Source organism: Impatiens glandulifera, chromosome 3 (genome assembly GCF_907164915.1).
Source record: "Impatiens glandulifera chromosome 3, dImpGla2.1, whole genome shotgun sequence".
NCBI classification, from domain to species: Eukaryota; Viridiplantae; Streptophyta; class Magnoliopsida; order Ericales; family Balsaminaceae; genus Impatiens; species Impatiens glandulifera.
This window is the reverse complement of record NC_061864.1, coordinates 56,260,651-56,278,549: the sequence shown is the minus strand read 5'-3', so window position 1 is coordinate 56,278,549 and position 17,899 is coordinate 56,260,651. Positions and strand designations below refer to the sequence as shown.

At 29.9% G+C, this 17,899-nt stretch overlaps 2 protein-coding genes across 2 annotated transcripts; one reads left to right on the top strand and one right to left on the bottom strand.

The window, feature by feature from the left end:
- The first annotated feature begins 4,217 nt into the window (after positions 1–4,217).
- Positions 4,218–4,916, top strand: LOC124930437 (secreted RxLR effector protein 161-like). The gene has a single exon (XM_047470779.1). It carries the CDS (start codon positions 4,218–4,220, stop codon positions 4,914–4,916), a length of 699 nt encoding a protein of 232 aa, XP_047326735.1.
- A 3,463-nt stretch (positions 4,917–8,379) lies between these two features.
- On the bottom strand, positions 8,380–9,545 carry LOC124931655 (transcription factor MYB114-like). Its single transcript, XM_047472170.1, has 3 exons — positions 9,358–9,545; positions 9,136–9,265; positions 8,380–8,733 (listed from the first exon to the last, which is right to left on the bottom strand). The coding sequence occupies exons 1-3, from the start codon at positions 9,500–9,502 to the stop codon at positions 8,400–8,402; spliced, it is 609 nt and encodes a 202-aa protein (XP_047328126.1). The 5' UTR covers positions 9,503–9,545; the 3' UTR covers positions 8,380–8,399.
- Between the last annotated feature and the right edge of the window lie 8,354 nt (positions 9,546–17,899).

Here is a 17,899-nt window from a genome sequence, read left to right as displayed (position 1 = left end):
CTTTTGAGATTTAAGGAGTTTATTATTCTAACTAATCAATTGAAACAACATATTACCAAAGTAATCTATCTTGTGAATGTTGATTCGGTATATAGATTTTAAATGATAAATACGTCTGTAATTCATGCGGATATTATATCGGTCCAAAGATAGATTAATATTGTCGGGCCGAATTACAGAAGTACTTGTGATGATGAATATGTGACGATTATTCGGTTTCATGTGAACAATAATTCAATCCAAAGATAGAATCATTGTTTGACAGGATTTATTGTCAGTATTTGATCATTGCACAAAATATCACTTACAAGTTAATATTTCTGTCCAAAGACTAAATATTAATGTTGTGCTAGATATTTTTTTTTTGTTGATGGAAAAATCTCAATGTGAATTTATTAATCAAGATGTAAAAAAATGTGTTCATAGTATTTTTTGTTTAATTTCAGTTAATACTTCCGCATCTACAATATCTGCCAATGTCAATTCTATTCCTATACTGAATGGAAATAACTTTAAGGATTGGAAGGATAATGTTTTAATTATCCTCGGGTGTTTGGTTCTAGACCTTGCGCTTAAGATTGATCGACCCATTATTACGGATCAAGGTTCCCTTGTTGAAAAACAGGACCTTGAAAAATGGGAAAGATCAAATCGCATGTGTGTATAAATCGATATTATTACATTCCAATTCCTTCCCGATACCTCCCAAGGAAAATCCCGAATCGGTTAGCGAGATTATCTCTATACTGGTGACCCTAGCTAATGACTCTTTCTTTGTCAAGCCACCCAATGAGAGAAATGCCCTCACCTGGTTGGAGCCCACGCTAGCTGCTCGTTCCTATTTCTATTTCTTAAGGAAAGCCTTGAAGGAAAGGGCAAAACGAGGTTGCTCGCTTTCAGTCTCAACCTCCAACTCAGAACAGAACGTTCCTTCCACAACGGAAGACCCATATCTTTCGATTACAAAAAAGAATTAAACTGCCTACCAATGATACAGGAAGGCTTACCTCAGACCCAAACCCCTATGATTGCTTCCACTTTCAGAGCCCTTACTCTACTTGAAAGGGCTTGCGCCAAGCGAGGAATTCCAGAAACGTTTAGGGGTGATATCTCTGAAGTCACTAATACTAAGGAATTCATTGAGGAAATTGAGAAACGTTTTGCAAAAAAACGATAAGGCTGAAACAAGCACGCTTCTTGCGAGTTTGACCTCAATGAAGTATAAGGGAAAAGGAAACATAAGGGAGTACATAATGGAAATGTCTCACCTTGCTTCAAAACTAAAAGCACTAAAGTTAAAGCTTTCTGATGAATTGCTCGTGCATTTGGTTTTGATCTCTCTTCCTGCACAATTTAATCAGTATAAGGCCAGTTATAACTGTCAGAAGGAGAAATGGACTCTTAATGAGTTAATTTCATATTGTGTGCAAGAAGAAGAGAGATTGAAGCAAGATCGGACTGAAAGTGCTCATTTGGCTTCAGGAAGTAATTTCAGAGATAAAAAGAATAAAAGGAAGAACCCTAAAGAAGCTGCAGGTGGTCCCGTGCAAAAGAAACAACAAACTAAAGAAAATGAGGAATTTAGTTGTTTCTTTTGTCGGCAATCCACACACTTGAAGAGGGACTGCACTAAATATCACGCATGGCGTGCAAAGAAAGGTGAATCTCTTACTTTAGTTTGCTCTGAGGTTAATTTAACTTCAGTACCGAGTCACACTTGGTGGGTAGATTCTGGTGCTACTACTCACATTAGTGTTTCTATGCAGGGTTGCCTGAGCTGCCGAAAGCCAAATGATGATGAAAGATTCATTTTTGTGGGCAATGGAAAATCAGTTGAAGTTAAGGCTATTGGGAATTTTAGATTATTATTAAGAACTGGTTTTTATTTGGATTTGAAAGACACTTTTGTTGTACCGTCTTTTAGACGGAATTTGGTTTCTATTTCCGTTTTGGACAAATTTGGCTATTATTGTTCATTTGGAAATGGTCAGTTTTGTCTTTCTTTAAATTCAAATATTATTGCAAATGGTTCTTTGTCAGTTTATGATAATCTATATTTACTTGATACAATTGCCTCATATAATGAAACTTTGCATACAAGTAATCGCGGTACTAAAAGAAAATTAACAACTAAAAATTCTGCATCAATTTGGCACAAGCGTTTAGGTCATATATCTAAACACAGAATTGAAAGGCTTGTAAATGATGGAATTCTTGATTCTCTTGATTTTTCCAATTTTGAGGTTTGTATTGGATGTATTAAGGGAAAGCAAACAAACGTAAGGAAATTGGGTGTCAACAGAACTACAGACGTCTTAGAACTCATTCATACTGATATTTGTGGGCCATTCCCTACGGCTTCTTGGAATGGTCAACGATATTTTATTTTGTTCATAGATGATTATTCAAGATATGGCTACCTTTATCTCATTAGTGAGAAGTCCCAAGCACTGGACGTGTTTAAGGCATACAAAGCTGAAGTAGAAAATCAGCTTGGTAAAAGAATTAAAGCTATCAGATCCGACCGTGGTGGTGAATACTATGGTCGATATGATGGATCAGGAGAACAATGTCCAGGACCATTTGCTAAATTCCTAGAGGAATGTGGAATTATACCTCAATACACTATGCCAGGTTCTCCTCGCATGAATGGTGTATCTGAGAGACGAAACAGAACTCTTAAAGATATGGTAAGAAGCATGATTTCTCATTCTACTTTACCGGAATCTCTCTGGGGAGAAGCAATAAAGACTGCAGTATATATTCTCAATAGAGTTCCAACTAAAGCAACAACTAAAACTCCTTATGAGCTTTGGACCGGTAAAAAGCCAGTCCTAAAGCATTTTCATATTTGGGGATGTCCAGCAGAAGCAAGGCCTTATAAGTCTCATGAAAAGAAATTGGACTCCAAAACAGTTAGTTGTTACTTTATTGGATATTTTGAGAAATCAAGGGGTTATAAGTTTTTTGTTCCCACGAACAGAACTATTTTTGAGACGGGAAATGCAGTGTTCTTTGAGGATATTGAGTTTGAGGGGAGAAATACTAAGGAATTTGTATTTGAAGAGGAATTTGTTCAAATTCCTATAATTGCTACTGATGATAATCATGAATTTATTTATGATATTAATCAAGAAGCAATTCCAGAACTTCAAGACAATAATACAAATCTTCCCATTGAAAATGAGGTAAACATTCCTGAAGAACAAACTCAACAACCTCAAGAACAAATGCCATTACGGAGATCCACGAGAAAAAGGAGAAATGCTATTTCGGATGACTATATTGTATTTCTCCAAGAACATGAGGATAGCGTTGAAATGATGGAAGATGATCCTATCAACTTACATCAAGCAATGCATAGTTCTAATTCTCATAAATGGATTATTGCCATGAATGAAGAAATTAAGTCTATGGAAGACAATGACGTTTGGGATCTAGTCTCATTACCTGAAGGTGCGAAACCTATTGGTTGTAAATGGATATTTAAAACCAAAAAGGATTCAAAGGGTGATGTAGAAAGATATAAGGCACGTCTTGTTGCAAAGGGTTTCACTCAGAGGGAAGGTATTGATTTTACAGAAACCTTTTCCCCTGTTTCGACAAAGGACTCTTTTAGGACGATCATGGCATTAGTGGCGCATTTTGATCTTGAGCTACACCAAATGGATGTTAAGACTGCGTTTCTAAATGGAAACATTGATGAAACAATTTTTATGAACCAACCAGAAAATTTTGTGGTGGGAGATCCAAACAAAATGGTTTGTAAACTAAAGAAATCCATATATGGTCTCAAGCAAGCTTCTCGTCAATGGTATCACAAATTTCATGAAATTATTATCTCGTTTGGTTTTGAGAGTAATTTAATTGATGATTGTGTATACCACAAATTTAGTGGGAGCAAACATATTTTTCTGATTTTATATGTTGATGATATATTGTTCGCTAGCAATGATACAGACTTACTGCATGAAACTAAAAGATTTCTTTCAACTAAGTTTGAAATGAAAGATCTTGGTGATGCCTCTTTTGTATTAGGAATTCAGATACATCGAGATCGTTCTCGAGGTATACTTGGATTGTCACAAAAGAGTTACATTGAAAATGTACTAAAGAGATATGGCATGCAGGATTGTAAATCAGGAAACACCCCCGTTGTTTAAGGAGACAAATTTTGTCTTCAACAATGTCCTAAGAATGATCTTGAAGCTAAAGAAATGCAGAAAATTCCTTATGCATCTGCAGTAGAAAGTTTGATGTATGCACAAGTCTGTACTCGACCAGATTTGGCATACATTGTCAGAATGTTAGGCAGATATCTGAGTAACCGTGGTATGGATCATTGGGTAGCAGTCAAGCGGGTTATGCGTTATTTGAAAAGAACTAAAGACTACATGCTCACATATAAGAAATCGGACCAACTGGAGATCGTTGGATATTCAGATTCGGATTTTGCTGGATGCCAAGACAGTCGGAGATCCACTTCAGGTTATATCTTCATGCTTGCTGGAGGAGCAATCTCATGGAAAAGTGTTAAACAAACACTCATTGCTTCTTCCACTATGGCCGCTGAATTTATAGCATGTCATGAGGCATCCAATCATAGAATATGGCTGCGGAATTTTGTCACTGGACTAAAGATTGTGAAAGGAATTGAAAGACCACTAAAGTTATTCTGTGACAATAAATCAGCAGTCATGTATTCGAACAACAATAGGAGTTCAACTAAGTCAAAGCACATTGACATCAAATTCCTAGTTGTTAAAGAAAGAGTTCAGAGTGGTCATTTATATATAGAACATATTGGTACAAACTCCATGATTGCGGATCCGCTAACTAAGGAATTACCACCCAAGGTCTTTTTGGAGCATACTGCTCAAATGGGTGTTATGTTATTTGAAGATATTCAGATTTAGTGGGAGTTTGTTTCTATATATATGTATGTTATAAAGACTTATTGATTACTGCAGTTTATGGATAATAAAGAATTTTGTTACACTATGTTTATAGAAAATTTTGATCTCATTAGGGACCAGTTAGAAGTTGACATGATGGATCACACTGGATGTCATTTCTATGCTACACATCCGTACTATGATCTATGTCATTTAATTATATTGATATTCGTGATCATTGATAGGTTGAATTACGAACTAATGTAATTAAACCGCTTTGGTTCAATGTTGATATGATTAATGGACGAGATTGATTTGGAGTGACTTTAAATTATGATAGCCACATTATTTGCGCATAAAGATGAACACATGTAATTATATATATTGTCCAAGTGGGAGATTGTTAGATTTATTGGACTAATAAATATAAATAATGTGTTTGGGCTATTTTTTATTTGGAATTCAATAAAAATAAAGTGATCATTAAGTATTTATTATTTTTATAGAATAAGTCACATAATTAATATAATTAATAGTACGGAACGGTTATGTGTAGAAACTGTCAATTTATTTATTATTTATGATGGTTAAATAATAAATAAATAAATAAATATAATATAAAAAGGGTTGTGGTTCCCCGATTCACAAGTCGCCAGTTTTCATTTTCTCATTAACCTCCATCGTAAGAGAGAAGAAGGGAGAAAAAACCGCTTGTAGAATTGGAAGAGCAAACCCAAACTCAAAGATCTTCATCATGAATTCAGGTACGCTTCCGCTTGTTTAATCAACTTATGGACATAGAGAAATTTATGTATTAGGATTGTGATTCATACATGTTAGATATTATCGATCTATAAGATTATAGATTAAAGCTTGAAAGAAAAGAAATCTAATATGTATTTGTTTAGAATCATGAATTTAGGACTAAAGAAAATTCCTACATGTCATGCTAGTTCTCTTTTAATTCCTTTAAATATCGAATTCTTAGACTGGGAAGGCAAAATAGATCAAAGTCAAGGCACATGAAAACAAATGTCTATATACACGTATTTAATTTAAACATTCTAAAACTATATAGAGTCAATAGACACTTCTATTCTATTCCAATTGTACTTAATAATAGAATGATTTGACAAAAATTTGTAAAATTGCCCCTTCTAATAAAATTATAAGCGGCAACAAAGAGGGGATAATAGTTGCTAGTATTGTTGAAGTCAATTAAATGATAGTGAACTTTTCATAATTTTTTATTGCAATACACAAGATCGCAAGATGAATGAATATTTGATTTTGATAGGTCATATGACATGTATCCCAATCGGGATTGATTTTCAACGTATAATATAGTTTGAAAAAGTGTTGTATTAATGAGATGAAAATCATCTTAATAGGTGGTGGGGTGGGTATAGGAACAATACATATCAAGATGATTAATGTAGTTGGACAGACACTTGATGATATAAATCATGTGATACATATTCCTAATGAGAAGTGATAGGAGGAGAGAATTTAGGAGAGGAAATGACATGTCAACACATCACTAGCTAACACATCACTAGCTAGAGAAAAGATAAAGGGTGAGGAGAGAGATAAAATTTATTATTTTTTCAGAGAATCAGAATACACCATGTCATTCCCTCTCAAATTCTCTCTCCCAAATTTTCTCCCTCAAATATTTCTCTATTTCTAATATAAAGAAAATTTTGTATATTTTAGTACTCTCCATTCAAAATGGTATACGTACACTAGTGGATGTGGAGGAAGGAAGGTTATTAGAGGTGTCTTTGGCGTAATTAAGAAAAAGGAAGTCTAACATGTTATTTATTTTGAAAGGATTTTTACCGTTATAGATTACGATGTTATTGCCACCTCTTATTTATTTGGCGAGGTAACAAAATTATGTTACATTTAACTTGCTCATATGAGTGCGAGTGACATTAATGAGTTGAGAAATCGAGAGCTTCTTAAAATGTATTAACAAATTAAAGTTTAGTGAGCACTATCACCTTTTAGAATAATACTTGTTTTTTTTTATCTAGTTCTATGCATTGCATAGTAGTTGCATCACCTTGGTGTAGACCCTAGATGTGATACATGTTTCTAATATGAAGAAAAAATGGTATCTCTTAAGACTCTCAATTCACACTAGTCAATGTGGAGGCATGAATGTTAGTATAGGTTTCTTTGACACTATTAGGATAAAATAAGTCTAATGTTATATATTTGAAAGACTTTATAGTTATATGCATCAATATTGTCAACGACTCTTAGTTATTTGATGACATCACAAAGTTATGGCATATGTGACTTGTTCATATGAGTGAGAATGACATTAATGAGTTGAGAAAGTGAGACTTCAAGAAGGACAAAGTATTAACAAATTGAAATTTGTGAACACTATGTCCTCGACAAAAAGAAAATAGTTTAGTTCTTTAAAGTCATCTATAACACAAAATAGACGCTTGACTATATTCCTAATATCTTTAAGGGTCATCTATGGTGCTTTCTATGGGATGTGCGTACAAAGAATATCGATTATTTTTCTTAAAAAAAGGTTTGGGCCTTCTTTTTAAAGTAGAAGAGTGATGTGTTATTTAAGTTTAAGGAGTATAATAATTATTATTGAGAAAAAATTAGAGAAAACAATAAAGTAGTTGTGTAGTTATAATGACTGAGATTAATATTCTAAAAGGTTTAATGTTTTATACATGACCGGATGAATGAATCGTAAGGACATCACGCAATGCCTAAAAATTTTGTTGCCTAAAAATCATAACAAAATGGTGTGACAAAGAGCATGAATATGATTTTATATGTTCCTTAATGATAATTTATCAAAGTTATTTTTGTAGAACCTATTCATTATCCGTAATCCATTTATGTTGATAACGGCACACAGACCTAAACTTCATATTGTCGTGTCTCTTTTATTGAGAACAAACACATAAAATCTGCCCATATTAGAGTCATAAACTTCATTTAGGCAATTGAGAGACGGTGATAATCTCATTTTACGTTGATCGAGTCTGTATGGCTAGTCTTGCGGATGTTAAAATGTTGTTGTTAAGATGATAAATTCAGAGAAATTTATATGGGTAGAAGATATTTTGTTAAAATAGTTTTATAATTTATTTGAACATCCTAATTTCAAATTGTTTAATTATAATAGATAGTAATGTAAATAATAGTTAGTAATTTAAATATATATGTCTAAATTTGAAAAACAAAACCTTATTTTATTTTAGTATAAAAGTTAATCATATAATTATTAATATATCTATTTATCATACTATACTTTTAGAGTTATCGTTCTATCAGGAAAATATCATGAAAATAAATGTTTAATATATTATAATTACACTCAAATTTTGAATTTATTCTATAAAAAATTTCCTAAATATTAAATTATTATTTATTATGAATTTTATGAAGATCTCTATATATGTTAATATTTTAATTATCAATCATCAAGTTTAACATAAAAAAACAAAAACAAATAGACAATTAAATTAACTTGTCAATATCTACATTGTCTAACTTAATAAAATTGTTCACCCATTCTAAATCAAAAGTTCCTTCCAAAGAGAAATCGAGAAAATCGTTGGGATCAAAGGGAATGATGGTGTCATTATTTGTATCTTCATGTGTTCTCGATTGACTCAATTCTCTTTGCGTCTGAACATTAGGGATTAATTTTTGTTGCTCTTTGATCGGCTCTTGAGCAACATGATTTTTAACTGTTGTATTTTTAATTACTCTCTTACTCAAATGAGAATTCCAATAATTTTTTATCTCATTATCTGTTCGACCTGGGAGTCGTCCAGCAATCAATACCCATCTGCAAGGGAAAAAATTATTAATCTTAGTATTATATCATTGTGTTAAAATGATTATTACTCAAGTACAATATAATTTCAATTAAGATTAAACATGGCTTAAAATTCTAAAGTGAAAGATCATTTAGTCAATTTTAAAATGTTTATATTTTAATTCTTTAAATGATAATTTCATCTTAATCAAATTTGTATGAATATTGATCTACTTGAGTTTTTAATATTTAGTAGTGATGTTTTATTTTTATTTGTACTTTTTTATTTCATATTTAGATAAATATTTTATTTGATTTTGTTACATTGTTTAAAACTTATTAGTATTTATAATATAATTTATAATTATCAATTACTTTTTTTTTTGTTTTCAATTATTTTATTATTTTAAGTTTAAACGTTATAATTTAAACCTGTTTCCCAAAAGTTTGTGAAGTCTGATTATCAAATCTTCTTCATCCTCCGAGATATTGCCTCTTTTAATATTGGGTCTCAAATAATTTAACCACCTCAATCGACAACTCTTTCCACACCGATTTACACCTAAAAAGAAAAGGATAAAAAATTTAAAAATTAATAATATAAATACGGAGATTAAAGCTAAAACAATATATATATATATAGAGAGAATATACCTGAATTGATGGCCACTGTATTCCATCTTTTTGCGCCATGGATCTGAGTGTATTGAGAAAGCTTTTTATCCTCCTCGGAAGTCCATGCTCCTTTATTGTATTCCTTCTTCTTCTCCAATTTCCTTTCTACGTTTTTAGGAGCCATATGTAATTAATATTATCTTAGAGAGAGATTCTTAGAAGAGAGATGTTGCTCAACTTGAAGAAGACTTGTGTAGTTCATGAGGCCATATATATAGGCATAATTACACCATGTCTCATAGAACTGGTTTGATAATGGGTTAATTGGATAAATCCAGTTTTTTTTTTTTTTTCAAATAACTCTTGTTTGATAAAATCAGTAAAAAAAAAAAAATACGTTTTTTTAATTTTTTTCCTTATTATACCCCTTTCGTCTATCTTATCTCATCTCTAAATATATATTTATTTATTTTATGATTAATAATATTTTTTAAATGAAATAATTTAATTTATAGTAAATAAAATTTTTAAAATATAATAAAATAAATATTAAAAAAACTATAGATAAGTTAATATTAACTTTTATTAATATATACATAAAACTTTAAATAAATATTAATTTTATAAATCACTACTATTATAATTTAAATATTACATAAAATAATATAATATATTATAATTTTATTTATATTGTGTATTTATTTTTATTTAATATAATTAATATAAATTTTTTATGAGATAATAACCAAAATTCAAACTAATTTATTAGAATATTTATTTAGAATAATTGTTTAAAGTTAGTTTATACAAAAAAAAATTAAATAAATTTTTTTATAAATATATAATTTAAATGAGATATATTTATAAATTAATTAATATTTTTATTTAAAGATATTTCACTTTATTTTCTAATATAATTATTTATTTAAATTATTTAAAATTTAAATGGTATATTAGATAATATAATATGTTATAATTTTATTTGTATTTTAAATAATTTATTAATTTATTTATATGAAAATAAATTTTATGATGTAATAAAATAAATATAAGATATATATATATATATATATTATTTTTTATTAATATAAAATAAAATATTTAAGTTAGGGTAATTTGAATAATTTAATTAATAAAATGATTGATTTGATTTATAATAAATTGTTGAATTTTGGGATAAAATATGAGTTTTATCTTTAAAAAAAAAATCAATGATTTCCTGCACCAACTTCGCTTCAATCTTACCCAAATTCTGAACCGAACACAAATAAATATAATTGAATATATATAACACTAATATATTTATTTATTCTTCATAATTTATAAATTTTGAGGGTTTTTTTTTTATTATAATATAATTTTTAAATAAAAAAATAGCCAAACCCAGCTCCTGCTACCGAAGGAGTTGGTCATACCAAACAAAGCGTCGACTCATGAGTTATTTTCTCCCCTAACAATTATTTTATTGAGTTCAAAATCGTATAGACTAAAAAAAGGTTTAATAATTAGTCAATTCCGTACAGTTGGCTCAAGTTAATTATTTTGTAAAGTGATTGTTTGATTCTAGAATAAATAATTTGGAAACTCATATTCATTAATTTGTGTTAATAAACTAAATCAAATCAAAACAAATAGTAATATTATTAATTCTTAATGTCACACTCCTTGTTTTAAAACTCTAAATTAGAACAAATTTAAATTGAAGTAAAAGTTATTAGGTTTATCAATGAATTGTTTAAATTTTCTAAAGAGAAATGATTAAGGAAAAAAATTTAGGTAAAAAAATGACAGAGAAAATGACGTGACATTAACTTATTGATTGAAAAAATAAAATAATTTATTTATTTTTTTACCTTTTTTATTTATCCAATCAATAAGGTGATACAACTTCATTCATTTCCCAAAATTAATTCACTTGTCACCTCTCTTTTCTAAATTCAGAAGAAAAAAAAAACTAATAATTTATACATAATTTAATCAAGTAATTAAAAAAAACTTAAGTCAATAAAATAAATCAACTAATATGTGTGTGCTGATTTTGTATATTTGGAAGACGTCATTCATAATTTAGCTAATAAAAAAGACCACATCACTTTAATAATTTATTGTGTGCTCTTATTCAACCAAAGAACAAACAAATAAAACAAATAAAAGCACGGTCAAAAATTAGTTTAAAAAAATAGTAATAAAAAGAGGGAATGAAAAGGGAATGATGGTGTTAAATTTTTTTTATCTCTCCTCACAATTTTTTCATTTTTCATATAACCAAAATCTAACTAGGTCAAGATAGATATTCAACCAATAGTATTTGAATATTGTACTATATTTTATATGTACAAGTGAAACAAACATTTCATAGGAATTCTTTTCTAAAATAGAAAAAGTAGTGTTTGGAAATTAAATTAAAATATTTGTGAAAATTGTTTCATTATGAATTCCTTAAACTGGAGGGTGTTTACCATGGGGCATGATTATGATAACTTTTTAATAACCAAATAAAAAGTATTTACAATAATAGTGATGTTAAAAATGATAAATGAAAAAAGAAAATCTAAAGATATCAACCATTCTATGAAAGTTACATTTTCAAATAACAATAAAAATTTCTAAGAATGACAAGTAGAAAAGAATGTTAGTTGAGGCCCTCAATGTTTTTGAGAGACAGTTTATATATATATATATATATATATATATATATATATATATATATATATATATATATATATATATATATATATATATAAAGGAGTGATAGAGGGAGGGAATTTGGTGAGGGAATGATTTGTCATCACCTTCATTGGTTGAAAAATGTAAAAGTGGGAGGAAAAACAGAGAGAAATTATTTGATTTTTTCAGCGAATAAAATTATGTCAAGTCATTCCCTCACCAAATTCCCTCACCTAATCATTTCTAATATATATATATATATATATATATTAATGGGTTATGTTTTCATTTTTATTTTTTAAAATTAAAAAATTAACACCACGGTAAGTAGACATATACATAACCCCACTTCAATTTACCATTAACACAATTCTTATATTTATAACCTTTATTTTAATTTAAAACATTCTTAATTTTGTAAATATGCTATTATTAGACTCAACATCATAATTATAATCTTTTTAATTTACAAAATAAAACTTAAAAGATACTTTGCTTACATCTAATATAAAGTGTAATTAAATCTTATTTATGAAAAGTTATAAGAAAATATAAATACATATTATACATTATAAAATAATAATAACAGTTATGATACATTGCTCCAAAAAAATTATAAACCAAAAAAAAATAATTTTAAAATATCTATCATTTTTGTTCCTTTTCAAATTTAAAAGTTAAAATAACCAAATATTTGAATTAGTTTATACTATTTAGTTTATACTAGAGTGTTGTTCTAATTTATTTGTTACACATTCATATATATTTAATATTTTCTAAGCTAACTTTAATAAACTTATTTATTTTTTATTTATAATATTATTAATAATTAATATTTTATAGAGAGTGAGGGAGCATTTATGTGTATTATTATTTTTAAATATTTTTTATAAATTCAATTATATATTATTTTATCAGTAATGTAATTTAAATTATTCAACCAAAACTTACTTTATATATTTTTCACTGGTGAAAAAGTGGTCAAAACCGAGAGTTAAAACTCTCGGTTTTGATCATATAACTCTCGGTAAAGAGACCTTACCGAAGGTTTTAGTAACTCTCGCCATCCCTCGGTATTGACTCTCTCGGGATTTCCACAAAGAGAAAAAACCGAGAGTTATATGAAAACTTTCGGATTTTTCTCTTTTGGAAAAACCGAGGGTTTTACAAAGAACTTTCGGTTTTTCTCTTTGTGGAAAACCCGAGGGTTGTACAAATATCTTTCGGTTTTTCTCTGTGTGGAAAAACCGAGGGTTTTCATATAACTTTCGTTTTTTCTCTTTGTGGAAAAAACCGAGGGTTTTACAAAGAACTTTCGGTTTTTCTCTTTGTGGAAAAACCGAGGGTTTTACAAAGAACTTTCGGTTTTTCTCTTTGTGAAAAAACCGAGGGTTTTACAAAGAACTTTCGGTTTTTCTCTTTGTGGAAAAACCGAGGGTTTTACAAAGAACTTTCGGTTTTTCTCTTTGTGGAAAAACCGAGAGATATTACAAAACTTTCGGTTAATCCCAAAAGAGGAAAAACCAATGGTTTTTCATATAACTCTCGGTTTTCTCTTCGGCTAAAAACCGAGATTTTTCTAATATCTCTCGGTTTTTCCACAAAGAGAAAACCCGAGAGATTTCATCGTTGCTCATCTTCGACTGGTTCATCGTTGCTCGGGACGTCATTAACGTTAGGGAACATATCGTTTATAAATTCGTGCATATAACGTTCTTCGTTGACCTGTTCATTAACTGTATTATTCATCTCCTGTCTCGGATCGTTGAATTCCGGCACGGCATCCTCCGACTGATCATCGTCGTCATCATCATCGTAGTCATCGGCATCTTCATCGACATCTTCATTAACCACTTGAGTAGTGCGTCTCTTTTCTCCATGAAAATACCAATACTCATAATGAATATTTATTCCATAAACGATGAGGTGAGTCTTCACTTCGTCTATTTCCATAAACGGCGTGTTCAAGCATTTCACGCAGGGACATTTCACGGTTTGTCGGGATGTATTCCTAACAGCATACTCGAGGAATTTGTTAACACCTTCCTCGTAATCTGGATGATCTCGACGTAAGGTCATCCAGCTTTTATCGGGTACTTCCATATTTCTAATAAAATGGAAAACAACCCGCATTATTAATTACTTAAATTTGTCTAAATGAATTAGGCTTACATAATGTTAACATAATTTCTAACTAATCTATCATTATCCGACCAAAATTCAACATAAATATCATCTAGAATTATATCATTCATACACCTTTTGAAGCAATCAATTATAATCCAACATAATTTTATTCATACATAATTCATTGCATTTAACAATTCTAACCTACAATCAATTCTAATTCAATCCCAATCTAATCCAACATAATCTAACAAACTTAATACCTAATCTAACATAAATCAAATCAAACAAAAATATCACTTAAATCTAACATGAAAAGCTAACATAATCAAACATAAATCAGATATGATACCTAATCTAACATAAATCTAATCGAACATAAATCAAACTTAAATCTAACATGAAGAACTAATCTTGCACCAAAAGAGCAACGAAGAAGAGCAGCAGATGTAGATTGACGGGCGGGCAGGGGGCGGCTGAAATTCGTAATCCAAACCTAAAAACAATAAATTACACCCAAATCACAATCAAACCTAAATCAAAATTAAACCCAAATCATACCAACCACAATCAAACCTAAATCAAAATTAAACTCAAATCATACCAACCACAATCAAACCTAAATCAAAATTAAACCCAAATCATACCAACCTCAATCACAACCTAAATCAAAATTAAACCCAAATCATACCAACCTCAATCACAACCTAAATCAAAATTAAACCCAAATCATACCAACCTCAATCACAACCTAAATCAAAATTAAACCCAAATCATACCAACCACAATCAAACCTAAATCAAAATTAAACCCAAATCATACCAACCACAATCAAACCTAAATCAAAATTAAACCCAAATCATACCAACCACAATCAAAATTAAACCCAAATCATACTAACAATAACCTAATCTTAAAATTATAACCTAATTTAACAATAATATATACATAATCTAACAATAATCTAACCTAATTGCAAAAATCTAACAATAATCTAACCTAACTTCAATAATCTAACAATAATCTAACATAATCTAAAAAATCTAACAAGAATCTAAAATTAATCTAACCTAATTGCAACAATCTAACAATAATCTAACCTAATTGCAAAATAAATAAAAAACTAACCTTGCAGGGCGGCGGCGGCGGCAGAGATTCTTCACGTTTCGGCGGCGGCAGAGGGCGATTCTTCAAAAGAATCGGTGGTCTTCGGCAGGGCGGCGGCGCAAGGTCTTCGGCAGGGCGGCGGCGCAAGGTCTTCGGCAGGGCGGCGGCGCAAGGTATTCGGCAGGGAGTACGCGCGGCGGCTTGTTCGTCGGGGAGAGAGTTGAGTGCGGCGGAAAAAGAAGAGAAAGAGAGAAATGAAATCCGGAAAAAGAAGAGAAAGAGGCGCCCGTTTTTTAATTTTATGATGTAATTTCCGAGAGTTATATATAAAACTCTCGGTTTTACCCTTATTAAAACCCGAGAGTTGTATATATAACTCTCGGTTTTACCCTTATTAAAACCCGAGAGTTGTATATACAACTCTCGGTTTTGACTCTTATTAAAACCCGAGAGTTTTATATACAACTATCGGTTTTGACTTAAAACCCGAGAGTTTTATATACAACTCTCGGTTTTCACCCTTATTAAAAACCAAGAGATTTATATACAACTCTCGGTTAAGAGGGGTATTTCCGAAGGTTAAATATATAACTTTCGGGATTATCACTTCCAAATTTGTTAAATTCTTTTGTTTCTCACCTACTAATGACCTTTAACAACATTGATTAAACACATTTGTTATCCTTACAATATTGCACAATCCATATGATCAAACATTACACATATTCTTTACATAATCATACATAAACATTCAAATACACTTCTCTATAATAATAAAACACAATCATAAACATTTGAACATAAAACACAATATAAATTTTTAAAATATAACTCACACTTGATTATATTAGTTAGGAGTCTATATTGGAAAGAAAAAATACTCTAATTTAAAAAATTGAAAATGTAAAAACCGAAAGTTATATAATTAACCTTCGCAAATACACATAAAAAACGAAAGTTGTATATATAACTTTCGGTCTTGAGATGGATATTTCCGAAGGTTAAATATTTAACTTTCGGTTTTATCACTTACAAATTTGTTAAATTCTTTTGTTTCTCACCTTCTAATGACCTTAAACAACATCGATTTAACACATTTGTTATCCTTGCAATATTGCACAATCCATATGATCAAACATTAAACACATTCTTAACATAATCAAACATAAACATTCAAACATAAATACACTTCTCTATAATAATCAAACACAATCATAAACATTTCAACATAAAACACAATATTCATTTTTGAAATATAACTCACACTTGATTATATTAGTTAGGAGTTAAGATTAGTGGCTTAAAAACAAAATAATTTAACAAATTAGGAATTGTCAAAACCGAAAGTTATAACATTAACTTTCGTTTTTTATGTGTATTTGCGAAGGATTTACGTATAACTCTCGGTCCTGACCATTTTTGGAAAGGGTTAAAACCGAAGGTTTATTTGAAAACCTTCGGTTTTTACCCTTTTAATTTTTTTAATGCTAGGTCAAAACCGAAGGTTTATTTGAAAACCTTCGGTTTTTACCCTTCCCCATACTTAGAAAAAAATCTGATTTTTTTAATGCTAGGTCAAAACCGAAGGTTTATTTGAAAACCTTCGGTTTTACCCTTCCCCATACTTAGAAAAAAATCTGATTTTTTTAATGCTAGGTCAAAACCGAAGGTTTATTTGAAAACCTTCGGTTTTACACTTCCCCATACTTAGAAAAAATCTGATTTTTTAAATGCTAGGTCAAAACCGAAGGTTTATTTGAAAACCTTCGGTTTTTACCCTTCTCCATACTTAGAAAAAAATTAGATTTTTTTAATGAGGGGTCAAAACCGAAGGTTTATTTGAAAACCTTCGGTTTTTACCCTTCCCCATACTTAGAAAAAAATCAGATTTTTTTAATGAGGGGTCAAAACCGAAGGTTTATTTGAAAACCTTCGGTTTTTACCCTTCACCATACTTAGAAAAAAATCAGATTTTTTTAATGAGGGGTCAAAACCGAAGGTTTATTTGAAAACCTTCGGTTTTTACCCTTCCCCATACTTAGAAAAAAATCAGATTTTTTTAATGAGGGGTCAAAACCGAAGGTTTTCAAATAAACCTTCGGTTTTTACCCTTCCCCATACTTAGAAAAAAATCTGATTTTTTTAATGCTAGGTCAAAACCGAAGGTTTTCAAATAAACCTTCGGTTTTTACCCTTCCCCATACTTAGAAAAAAATCTGATTTTTTTAATGCTAGGTCAAAACCGAAGGTTTTCAAATAAACCTTCGGTTTTTACCCTTAGAAAAAAATCTGATTTTTTTAATGTAAGGTCAAAACCGAAGGTTTATTTGAAAACCTTCGGTTTTTACCTCAAGATTTAAAAAAAATGGGTCAAAACGGAACGTTTTCAAATAAACCTTCGGTTTTGGCGATGCGGTTTTTTTTAAAAAAAGGTAAAAAGTCAACAAAAACATAATTATTTAAACATATTAAACAAAACCAAACAAACATAATAAAAATAATTCATAAATATTAAAACATAACTGTCATAAACCCATAATAAATCCATAATAAATCTACAAATTAATTATTAGATGGGGTGGAAGGAGGGGGTGGTTGATTCAGTCGACTCCTCAACAAGACAAGTTCCTGTTCGAGATTCTCTAATCTCTGAGACATTTCGGCCCGGTCCGCTTTGATT